The sequence below is a fragment of the Nesoenas mayeri genome, assembly GCF_963082525.1.
Source record: "Nesoenas mayeri genome assembly, chromosome: 1".
Lineage (NCBI taxonomy): Eukaryota > Metazoa > Chordata > Aves > Columbiformes > Columbidae > Nesoenas > Nesoenas mayeri.
The window spans coordinates 199,449,412-199,462,722 of NC_137541.1; the positions used below are offsets into that span (position 1 = coordinate 199,449,412).

Below are 13,311 nucleotides of genomic sequence, written 5' to 3' on the forward strand. Positions count from 1 at the left end.
GTATGCTGGTATGATATCAGCATTCAAGACTGGCATTTTCTGCAGAGGTAAAAGGAGAGAGTAAGGTCAGAACAAGGATGTGCTGGAACTTTGCTCATGTCTTTCTTCTAAGAATTCATAACGAAGCTCCTGCTATCTTAGTTTTCTTCATAGATGACGACTTCCTCTGTTGGGTGGAATTCTTCAGAGATTACTGAAATATTTATTGTAACATCTGTTGTTGCTGGTCTCTTCTCCTAAGCAATGTGTGATATCTCCAGAAGCTAAACCTCAGGAAGTTTGAAAGGTGCTGATATTTGGGATCATTAGACAGTGTCAAATTGCAGACCACTAGTGTACTCTATAAACTGAGATAGGTGCAGAAAAAAGAATTAGAAACACTGAAATGAAAACAAAATGCCTGTAACAGTGTGAGGAGAGATAGATTAGATCCATCTAAATATTTTAAATTTTTGAAATGCTGAATTCTGAGAGTAATAATTAGCAACTTTGTACTGAGTGTGCTTTAAACATTTTCTACAATACAAAACTAAATCATCCTACATTTTTGGTGAAAGCAATATTGACACTGTAGGATCTTATTGCCGTACTTTGCATAAGTTTTACAGATATCTTAAAGGACATTAACTACTTTAGCAAACCAACCACATACTATAAATTAATGAAAACTGAATTTTCCATAAGGACAAAAGCAGCTACACAGCATAAAACATTTTGTGAAAGTGGTCATATAATTATTCAATCATAGAAACAAGTAAAGAAGAACATTGTAAGCAAAGTATATTTGAATTTAAAATCCATTATAAAGCAATCATAGTTTTCACTTCATCAGCAAGGTGGCATGGTAATAAACACCCACATACATACATTCTGATACTGCTTATAACGCCCTTTATTTTCATCTCAAATCTCTTCCTCAGAGAAGCATTTATTTTCTTCGTAAGATTCAATAAACTCATTTATATAACTGTTATTCTTAAAAAAAATAATTTGGTAGCGAATCTGCAGTGTCCTAGATAGTAGTAAGCGAAGAGATTTTTGTCACTTATTAAGTCAATGAAATTAGATTTGAGATCACCTTGCCTATCCATAGAGCCTTCAGTTCTTGTTTGAGAGCGGTAAATGTAATGTATAAGGTCTTGTGTAACCCAAAAGGATGACTCAGATTTCATATGGTAGCTAAAACGGAATTGCATGTCTGTGTTGAGGCAACTGAATACCCCCACTCCAGTAGTGCCACAGCTCTTAGAAATCTGATGGTCCTCAAGTAATTTTATGGAAATGTTTAACAGCTGCTTTCATCAAAATGTGAAGGGCCTTGCAGTCAATCAGAAACAGTCTTTAGGCATATATTTGTCCTAAAAGTGATGGATATGAGCATATAAAATCTAAAGAAGTTTTGGAAAGTGTTAAAACAAATGTGTTTGAAATATTCTAATCTCTACGTAGTTTCATTTTTTTTTTTTTTTTTAAATCTGAAGTTTTGCAAATGTTAATAAAATATCTGCCTTGATTTATTCTTTCAAAAATGTATAATCCACAGTAAAGCTACCTAGTTGCTCTACCTAACAGGGATCCATCCATCTTGACAGAGCAGGAGCCACCAGCTGTAATGCCAGTTAGTGGACTGTAAATCCTCAAGTCCCATCAGGCACTGAACACATGTGCACACACATAAAAGTAGCACAGAATGCAGAGATACTCTGCTTCATGGAATGCACAGATGGTGCTAATGTCCTCCTTCACTGTAAGCTGCTTGGTGTCCTAGATATTATCTGGGATTCTGCAGGACAATGTGTTCCTGTGCATAATTAGGAACATTAAATGACAGGTAAAGCGACTCAATAGATTACAGGACTGGGTCTAAATAAAGATGTAGTCAAAATTTGGTGATGACAACTCCATATGTGAAAAAAACCCCAATTCCTGTCATATTAGGGAGCTTTTGGTCCGTTGTTCTTATCTAGCATTTTACAAAACTCTGCAGGGTCCCTCCTCTTAGGAAGCGAACGAATATTCCTAAACCATTAAACCTGAGGGAATAGCTTGATCACAGCATGAAATGTAAAGTATCACATAAAGAGCACAGAACCCATCATACTTACCTTACAGAGGCCTCTGAATGCTAATTGTCTACATTTTAACTAATCTAGTATACCTTTTGTGATATTACGTCTCTTAAGACTGTCCATTAACCAACTGTCTTTTTTTTTTCTCTCATTGCCATGTCTGCGGCAGAGTTCATGGTGAAACTTCTTTCAACAACAGAAAGTTAATCACAAATAGTACAGAATCTGAAGAATAACGCAAAGCGCTGATGTCCCTGATGCCCACATATTTAAATTCCATGGTACAATAATTTCTGGTGACTGTGTTTTCAAATTACACTGCGAGCATACTCACCCCTAACAAGCAGCTCCGTCTCATCTGACACAGTGTCTGCTGCGGTCTGGACCCTGCAACCATATCTGCCAGCGTGCGTCAGGAGGATATTCCTGATCATTAGATCTGCAGAGGAGGCTTGCTGAAATAGGGATAAAGTGCCAGTTAAACTTCAGTAAATCTGTGTTCAAGGTAGTTCACGAACGTGTTATGCACAGTGTGATAAACTCAGGATTGCATCTTTTATCTTACAACATTTATGTGCCCTAATATACTCTTTTGAGGATTATCAGAACACTACATTTATGAAATTATTAATGAGGATTAAAGAAGAGGATTTCAGGTTTTTAATAACTTTGACTTTGCTTAGAGCACATGGTGCATATTTGCATGCTCAAAGACAATTATTCTAACCTAGCACAAAGAAATTCATTAAGGAGATAAACAGAAATATTTCATATGCAATCCTTGGTATTAAAAATTCATCTTAGAAATGAAGGGCTAGTTCTTCCTCTTCTTCTTCCCTACAATGCAATGACATTTAGAATATGTTTTGCCACTGTAATTAAATTAAGATAACTTGAAAGATAATATTGATTGTTTTTTATTAACATAGAGAAAATTAATACTAAATATGATTGAGGAAATATGAACAGATTCTCATTTTTTCTGTTGAAATCTGAATATATAAAAATCTGAAACGTTCGATTTCTGAATGAGTATACATAGATAACCGGTTCAAATTTTTAGTTTTTAGTATTCTAGCCAACAGAAATTGCCTCAAAATTAGGAGCAAGAAAGGGAAAACTGGAAAGTTGAACAGCCTTTTGGAGGATAAGTAACTTTTGCTGAGAATCCCTGTATTATTTAATAAATTCACAGAATCATAGAAAGGTTTAGCTTGGAGAGGACCTTAAAATATCATCTAGTTCCTTCCTCGCTCCCATATGCAGGGACACCTTCCACTAGACCAGGATGCTCAAACCCTTATCCAATCTGGCCTTGAACACTTCCAGGAATGGGGCATCCACAGCTTCTCTGTGAAACTTGTTCCAGTGCTCCACCACCTTCATAGTGAAGAATTTCTTCCTTATATCTAATCTAAATCTACCCTCTTTCAGTTTAAAGCTATTACCCCTTGTCCTATCACTACTTGCAGTTATAAACAGTCCCTATCCAGCTTTCTCATAGGTCCCCTTTAGGTACTGGACAGCTGCTATAAGGTCTTTGCAGAGCCTTCTCCAGGCTAAACAACTGCTACTCTCTCAGCCTGTCCTCATAGGAGATGAGTTCCAGCCCTCTGACCATCTTTATGGCCTCCTCTGGACACGCTCCAAAAGGTCCATGCCCTTCTTACGTTCGACACAGTACTCCAGATGGAGTCTGTAGCACGGCAGAATCAACTCTCTCATCCTCCTGGTATTTTGATGCAGCCCAGGAAGTAGTTGGCTTTCTGGGCTGTGAGCATACTTTGTCAGGTCATGTTGAGCTTCTCATCAACCAAAATATCCAAGTCCTCCTCCTCAGAGCTGCTCTCAATTAATTCTCTGGTTCAAGTAATAATATTAAACTTTATGTGTCCAAAATCATTGTTGTACCCAAATTTACTGGACTCAACAAATGTTGCTCCATCAGATTTAGTGATGTCAAGTTGCTAGATATTGCTGATTTAATACAGTCACTACTCAGGGAAAGAATAGGTAAGTGTGAACAACATTCGCCCTGACCACATGGATTAGAAATTGTAGTTTACTTTCTCAAGACTGTGTCCTAAAAATGCTTGCAAAGTTTTGATTCAATATAAGTTCCAGCAAATTTAGCAAGTTACCAGAAATAATTTTGTTCCTTTCAAAGCACTTTTTTCTTTTAACAGTGGAATGGAAATTATACCATATTAACTGAGGATAGGCAAAATGTTCTGCAAATATCTCTAAATATCCTTACCGTTGCTACTTTGTATGATATGTGAACCTAACATGCTAAGGTTTTTCTACATTAATGTAGAGTTTGTATAATATTATGTTATGGTTGCATATAATTAATTTTTTATACAACTAGTTAATATATAATGTAGAATTATTACACTTATAAAATGTATCATATATAATGCTTAAACAATATCATTTATATACATATCATTGAACGATAACACAAAAATTATAATATATAATTATATATAATATATTGTTATATTATATATACCACTATTATATTATTCCACTATTTGCTATTGTATTATCTACAGTTTATATAATACTGTGTATATAAAAGTATATAAAAATATATTATATCATGTCTAGTACATTTTATACAATAATATATGACATGATATAATGTAATGCAATAAATGTAATACCATATGGTATGAAACATATTATATATTTTAATACTAAATTACATTTAGCATACATTATATATTAGATATTGCATACTAAGAATTGATTACTATAAAACTAATATAATTAGCTTTAACATCTAATCTAATCTAATCTAATCTAATCTAATCTAAATATATTACCCTATATGATATATTAAATACAAGTGGTTTTATGCACCTCCTTGGTATTTCACTTTAAAAAAATATGTAGAGTATGGGCATTTCTGTGCTCAGATTTTGTTTTCTTTAATAACCAAGCAAAGATTGACAGTCTTTCCTTGAATGGCAAGGAAATGGTGGTTCTAATTTGGGTTATTTTGATCATGAATGAGTAGAATTGTACCGTGTATTCAGAACAAAGTCTTACCAGGGGTATGCATGTTGATACTTTCTAGCTGTGCTGGAAACACGTCACAGACTTCACCTACATTCGTATTTGCCTTTATTTTTGGCACATACTTATTCTGTGCTCAGATAGTTGCACTCAGATCATTATCCTTCTCAATTATTTGCAAGTTATGAGCACCTACTTTATAACCAGTCATCCACATATGTGTGACCTTGTGCTTTTCTTATCTGTTCCAATGTGTTATTTTCATCATCTCCTATACCGATAATATGTCCAATTTTGTACCACACAATTGTCATTTGCATACTTTTACCTCTTATGCCAAGGTCATTAAAGACAAGATGAAATAAGATTGGTTCCAAGATCCAGTCTTCTATAATTCAGTTTTTTCATTCTAGGCAGAAGAACTCCTTTTCAGCACACCTTGGCACAGGTTTTTCAGCCAATCTTTTCTTCATTTGCATTTTTGGAACTGAATTTGTCATAATATTCCATGGAGCACTAAGCCAAAATCTTTATTGCAGCATATTCGCATGAAAAGAAGGAAAAGAGATGGGGGACATCAAGGTTGCCATTGAGACCAGAGTGAAAGCGGCCATGATCTATAGTTTAATAACCCTGTAGATCCAAGACTGTGAATACAATAGTAGTGTTTTGCCTTCTGAAGTGGCCTCAATTAATGATGTTGCTGGAGGGAAGATACTCAGACCAGTCAGGCCATAATGCAATTCTTATATTCTTGCTGTGGCATATCAGAAATCACAGCAGTGGAAAAGAATATCTGAGTACTCTGCTACTCTAAATGAAAAAGAAGAGCACACACTCCTACGAGGAGTCAACTTTAGTATACACAAATTTTTTAAGTTGTCTAGCACAACAGCTTTTACTTGCTATCGACACATGGGTTGCTCAAGATGATTAGTGATTCTAGTAAAGAGCTGTAGCTATGAGAAGGATAAGACCAGAATTAGTCCACATTTGTCCTCTCTTGAGGGTAATTTACATTTAATGTGTGCTTGTTGTTAAGTGGGAGGAAAGAATAATGGATAGCAACTGCCTGTTTTTGTCACTCAGGAGTTGTTAAAAATCTTGGCTGTCACTCTAACTTCTAGAGAGTTCATGACTGTGTGAATCCTAATATTCTTATCAGGAGAAGTATATGTATTTCATCTGCACACCTGTGTAACTGGGCAGGCAAGCAGCAATTGAAAGAATGATTGCTGTAAGTGGAGAGCAGTGCAGTGCAATAGATTCCCATGAAACACTTTTATTACAGCATAAAAGGATGTGCAGCCAGGATTGCTTAGGATATGTGTGTGGAAATAAATTAAACTCACTGTGTTTAATACAGATGGATGTATACTTCAACATTAGATTCTTGATCATGGGAAATAATGAGACATTTTAGCTTCCATTTAGATAAGCAGGAGCTATGTTTGAACAGGACCTCTAAAATATCATACTATTTGCTGTTCAGTGGTATTTATAAACTGGTCTTTATGAATTTTACAGACTCTTCCAAGCCTTGGAAAAAAGATTGTTTTGTTTATCAGTTTGTCCTGTAATGAGAAGTTCAAGACCACAACAGGGCCTAGGGGTGTTAAACGGATGTTCTGCCCTTCCAAATCTTAAGAAAAATCTCTCTACCATGTCATTGAAGCTTCTGCTGAGCAATTACAATCCAGTTAAAGAAAACAGCTGCTTAGCGGGAAAGCAGCAGAGAATCCATTATGAAAAACATCTAAGGTAAAAAAAACATTCTCTTCTGCTTTTAGTCTTCTCTCTGTGGAAAAAGCAGAATGCTTCAGCAAAAGCAAAGACATTCCCTCTCCTTTGGGTAAGACCAAAACTGGGTGACATGCGTACAAACTGCAGAAAGACCTCTCATCTGGACTAACACAAGTTAGAACAGCCTGATGTGTTGGCAACCATGCTATCCCAATATCATTCAAAGCTGAAATTAGTGGTGTTTAACTTTGTCTATATCTAAATTTTCATTTTGCTAAGTGTACATTTTTTAAAAGCTGGTTTTTATTCCACTTATTTTTTGGTCTTTTGTGACAGGGCATATTTTGCAGTAAGTGTACTATTTAAAAGTAGCATTTTATTAGAAAAATCTATATTCCTTCGTGTTCTGAATATCATATATTATCCATTCAGCCAAGTATCATAAGTATTTATATTTGTTCAGTATAAACTTCTACTGTGTGGAATGTATCTTTTACTTTACGAAAGCTAAGGCTTGGAAAAAAAACCAAACCAAACCAAACCAAATCAAACCCAACCATAGGTTTAACAGCCAACTTCTGATTATTTTAATGAAAACTAAATGTAACCTTCAAGACCAGCATGAGCTAAGGGTCTACTGTAACACTGAACACGCTCTTGGTCTTCATTAAGCAGAGAATAAATAATAATAATACAGTTATCAGTGCTATTTTTCATGACTAATAGTTCTCTCCAGGACAACAAATTATCGTATGATTCACATTATGTTCCCAAGTATCCCATCCATCAGGTTCTGGGCAGTTCCAGTGCTGAGTGTTGTGTCAATCTATTGTTCTCTGTGCTCCAGTGAGGCATGTTATCTGAGGCCATATTTATGTCTGCAATTTATCTAATTAGCTTTACCTGTAAGGTGTTGCATGAAGTAATTTTTCACAAGAATTGGTGCCACCTATACATAACATCTGCTTTTGATGTGGACATACTTCCCCAAACCCCAAAATGCTCCAAGGAGGTATACTTTGCTCAATGGGAACTACCTTGGCAGATTTGTCTGTTGCACACTTGCCTTAATGTGGGGTATTCACAGAGGGAATAAAAAAAAGCCAGCTTGCACAGATCTTATTGTTGGTGAATTAAGACTTCTTTAGACATCACACATCCCCACAGAGAAGAAGAAGTATGTGGATTTTTTCCTTTCCATTTCAGAAATCCTAAGAGGTTGTGAGTCGCTTTGCAGTAAAATAACTTTTACATATGGTTCTTCAAGTGAAGAGACTTATACTTATTCTTCCTGTGAGAGTGAGTTCATTATCTTGAGCCAGTTGCTAGGAAACCTCCCTGTTAATCTGCCCATTCATTTCCTAAGTTTTTTATCTCTAAACCACGGTGGTTCATTCAATATTCAACCTTTTCTTTTGAAGGCTTTGCACATGAACAATCTATAATCTGTCTGCACTTGAAATGGAGCTCACAGTTACACAATAGAGGACTTTTTAAACATCTAGGAAGTCTCTTGTTTACTTCCGCCTGCCTCTTCCATGGAAAAATTAAATGTTGGTTTGATTATTACTCAGTTTATCACACGTGTACAAACTACAGAAATATGTGGAAAATCTATATAAAACACAGGAACCTTAAATCTTTATCTTATTATATCAATCCTAGCTTTCATTTAATCTGTTTCTGATGCTGCTCATATTCCACATTGATCGTCATACTTCCCTTCCACACTCCAACTGCAGTTCTGTGAATGTAGCTCCAATTTATCTTGAAAGAAGGATAAAAAGGCAAGGAAGTTCAAAATACTGGGTACTCAATATAAATTATTTGGCAACTTGCAGCTCTCAGCTTCTGTGCTGCCAAGTCCTGGGGTCTAAAAAGGCTGTCTATTTTTGTATCCAGGATTCAGGCTGGGAACTCAACCTGGACAACCTGCAGTGAAAATTGTCTCTCTGCTTGGGAAGAATATATCTAAAAAGGGTAGTGAGACTGTTATAAATGATCATGATCCAAGAAAAGCTTAAATCAATGGGAAAAAGAGTGGTCAAACACTGACTGCCATTGCAGGCAATTTTTTATTATGAAAGCCTAAGGGGTGTTTGAGTCATTTGTTTACTATGACTACACGGGTTTATTAAGGTTACCTTGCTGTCACCTAAATATCTTGACATCAAGAGGTGAAGATGCTGCCCTACAAAGTGGTTTCTTTACAGAAGAGAATGGTTGAGGGGTACAAAAGTCTTGCAAAGTACCTAAACATTTTGGAAGTTCATATCTGTATAATCTGAGAACAGTAAAACAGTGGTATACAATTAAATAAGACTGAGATTTGATCCTAAACAAGAATGACCTGATCTTCAATGCTATCTTAATCAGCATAAATGATTATTTAAAATATGTGGTTGTTTTTACAGAGAACATAGAAGTTAGGTGAATTCCTGACTCATACACTATTTGATTTAGCAAAATAACCTCTATTAATGAAATTCAGTCAAATTAAATTGAAAAATGAATTTACAGTTGAATCTTGATTGTTTGACATATTTGATTAGCAATGGAGTTTCTGATGAATTTATCTGAAACAAACTAATGACCTTACAGAATAAACTCGTAGCAATGTTCTCTTTGTACCACGAACAGTAAGTGAAAAACAGCGATATAATGAAGTTTTATTAAATTATGTTGACAATCTATACGTGCATTATGATGGATTGTTGGCTTCAGGCCAACATCTGTTCATAATACATTTAGGACAATTTAAGTGCCATTTTATGCAAATTCTCAGGTTTGAACACATCAAACACTTGCCTGTTTACTGCTTATGATGTTTGCAAATTGCAAATATTTAATCTGTTAAGAAGCAGCATGTTTCTTTGTTGATATAGTGATAACAGAAATTTATATTCTGAGTTGTGTCTTTTAATCATATAAGCACATTTGGAACAAAGAAGATGGAATTATTGTCATTGGTTTTGTTGTGATTAATGGTATGTGGCAGTTTAATAATGGTGGTATAGTAGTATCCAGGCTGATGCGGGTTGACTGAGGGATGCCTGATAATACAAAGGGTGTGTTTTCCTCATCTATAAGAAGTAAAAACAAATGGTTTTCAAGATTTTCAAATTTGTGGATCCATACGAATTATGCAGGGCAGGTGTGGAGCATTCCAGTTGCAGTGTCTTGGCAGTTTGCATAAAGAAAGGAAGAATAATGAAAACAGTTGTTTTAGGTGAGCACTGTTAGTTAGGATCAGATGCCAGAGAGTGTTGAGGTGTTGGGAGTGGATAGGGAGGACCCTAAAGTGCAGCTTGAATTGCTACAAATGAGTCTGATTGATTTTATTGAGAGAAGGCAGAGGAAGAGATGAAGTTAAATGACTATCAAATGTCAGGTAATATGCCATGTACTGGGGCAGTTTTGTGAAATCTAAGTATAAAGAAAAACATAGAGAAACTATAGAAAATGGGAAGGAATGAGAAAAAAAGATGGGTTATGAAATGGCAAGCTTCAGGACGGAAAGGCCCACTACACTCACATTGCTAAATTAATGTTCTGTATCTGAGTTGTTATTACGAGAAAAAGTGAAGAAAATACCAAATAATAACCTGTGTTACTGTTTAAAGATGCAGAAAGCAGGAGAAAGACACTATGGAGCTACACATTTGAGTGGAAGAATCGTGATAGTGATAGATGAAGATGACAGAAATGAAAACAAAACCCATCTGGGACAAGTGTACCATTTTGAAAAGACAGCAAAATGGGAAGTATGAAGAGCAGACACGTGATTGGGATTTCATTAGTGTGCTGCACGAAGAATGTTGTGACTGCCTTACATGAACAGAGATTTATTAGCAGGGTCCATGAATGACGGTCCATAGATGACGGCATATATCAACTCTAGCAAAGAAAGCTACCTAGGTGAGGAACAAAAAAGGCAATGAGGAGGGAAAGAAAGAGAAAAGGAAAATGGAAAACTCTTCCTGATGGTTAGCCAGAAAGAGTATTCTCACTTCGGGTCTCTCTTCAGTGCAGTATATGGCAATGAAGAGGATTATGATTATTATTTTTTTCCTATTTTTTCCCTAGGGTTGTAATATTTTATTTGGAACCTTCTGTGGCAGATGTGCTTGACCCCACACAGCCAAACCAGCAGCAGTTTGGTCCAGGCTCCAGAGGAGGTAAAAGCTGGAGCTGCAGCCCAGCCAAGAACTCCTTTTGGGAAACCCACAAGGAAGCAGAACAGCAACAGAACAATGGTAAGTTGTGGGTGCAGGGAGTGTTGTACAGACCTTTCCCACTGTGTGCAATTTGACTATGAGTCAACCACTTTATTCTATAAATACCACAGCCTAGATGAGCCTACTTTGAGCTCTCTCTGCTAAATAAGTGAGCTGTATGGTGATGGTTTTACTACTCACAGGTCAGCGGATGAACCCAGTTTAAGTTTCATACCAATCATTTAGCTTAAGTGTGTGCGTACTAAACATAGTGAATCATCTATACTCTCTGATTCATGTTGATTAGTAAACTGGATTTGCTGAAATGTTAAACTGTAAAGTTCTGCTCATGTTTACCAAAAACAACTATAAACCACACTGAACACTTGCAAGATAAGGCCTGTTTTACACTTTGCTGAGAAGAAAAAGACTTATTCAGGCAAAACAGCACCTGCAAGGCTATAGTCTACAAACAATACCTACAGCTAAACAAAACAAAGGCACATATGAGATCAGTGAAAAAGATCCAATGAGAAGCAAGCAGATCTCAAACTGAAATATTGCTATTGGACTGAATCATAGTATGAATGGTCTGTAAAGATATAAAAGTCTATGGTTTTCTATATTTTGGTTGAAACTCTGTGCAGGTACCCAGCTTGAGACACCTCTCCTGCTACTATACTCCATTAATTTTTTAAAAAATTTTATTTTTGAGAATTTTGTTTCCTGAAAATTTGCACCGCGAACAGTTATCAGGCCTCGCCTGAAAGTTTGCTTCCAGAGTTCTAAAATACAGACTCTTGGTGAATAGGTGTCAGGCTCCTGGAGAGAAGGTAAGCAGTGTTCAGCTTGGCATATTTCCTCCATGCAGTAAATAATAGAGTGAACCTGTCACCGAACTCTTCAAGTCATGCTTTTCTTTGAGAAATCTAAACATGGTTCTGCAGTAAGTAGAATCCTAAATCACTCCACCGGGACACTGATTCAAACTTCCTATATGTTAATGTTGATTGGAATATGTAAATTAAGAGTAGTTGCTGCACAGTGATTGATTGTTAAGCTTCTGAGCATGCATATTGTTGGATAATATTTATTAAGTATTTACACAACAATTATCTGCTTCACTTCACACCGTGTTTTTGTTTGCAAAACAAGAAACAAAGAAAGGACGCAGGTAGAAGGACTGAGTTTCAGGCCAGTGAGAGCTTGTTTCCATGAGACCCTACCAGAACAACAAGATTGGGGTTTGCAGGTGCAAGGCCTGAAGAACAAAGCCAGGAGATCAGGAGTGCACGAACTGCAAGGGAGAAGCACTGCCAGGACAACTCTGGAAAATGCTGCCACAACAGCTCAGGAGAAAGACCACAGACCTGCAAGTGCAAAATAGGCAGCATAGCTGCAAACGAAGGCCAGAGCATTAAGAAAGCTGATATTGATCAGGTGTCCAAATAATGCCCTGCGCTATGATAACTCAGAATAACACTGTGCCGAGCAGCTAAATGATCCAGCAGCCACAAGCAAACAGGGGAAAGAATGGACTGTCATGAAATATCTTTTATTTATCCCAAGATGTTTCTCTTCATAATGCTGCTTGTAAAGAAGGGAAGGTACCCAATATCTTAATAGAATAAACCAGTGTAATTATCTGACTGTATTTCATGACTTTTTTATTACAATCATTTTTCATAGTAATTGGTATTCAGGAATGTTAATAGACTCATATTTTCCAAAATTCTCAGTTTTATACCTTCTCCAAAGTAAAATTAAATAGAAGAGATATTATTTATCATCTCTCTCAATTACTCTTTATTCGTAGCCAAAGCCACAAGCACTTGGGCACACCAAGTTATGTACTTGTTTGATTCTAGGAAATGTTTGGAGTGTCCTGTTCTAATGCAGCATGAAAGTATGTCTATAAATTCGATCAGTTCATTGGGACTATTTATATCATGCAAGCAACACATGGCAAAGCACATTATTAGACCATAGGCTTCATTGTGTTCAGATTTGGGTTTGCAGTTATGACACATAAACCACACATTTTCAGGTTTTTTGTACCAGAAATCCTCATTCCATTTTGTACCAGTTTGCAAGAAATCTGTATTACCAAAAGACAAGATAAATATTTTATTTTGAAGCTGCTCCTGATGACTCGAGTATTTAACTGCTGTAGCATGACAAATGGGCAAAACCAGTTAATGAGCATAAGGTTGAAATATCTGGAGATTTCAGTTGACAGTAATGGCTGTGTTCAGCCT

General features: G+C 36.2%; 1 protein-coding gene across 2 annotated transcripts in view; it reads right to left on the reverse strand.

Moving 5' to 3' along the window:
* The window catches only part of CNTN5 (contactin 5), a gene marked incomplete at both ends in the record, with an annotated part of 369,931 nt that overhangs the window by 47,719 nt on the left and 308,901 nt on the right, over positions 1-13,311 (reverse strand). For both annotated transcript variants that reach the window (XM_080353816.1, XM_080353815.1), the window contains one exon: positions 2,404-2,524. In XM_080353816.1, coding sequence (XP_080209942.1) covers positions 2,404-2,524 — 121 coding nt within the window. The remainder of the gene's footprint in view (positions 1-2,403; positions 2,525-13,311) is intronic.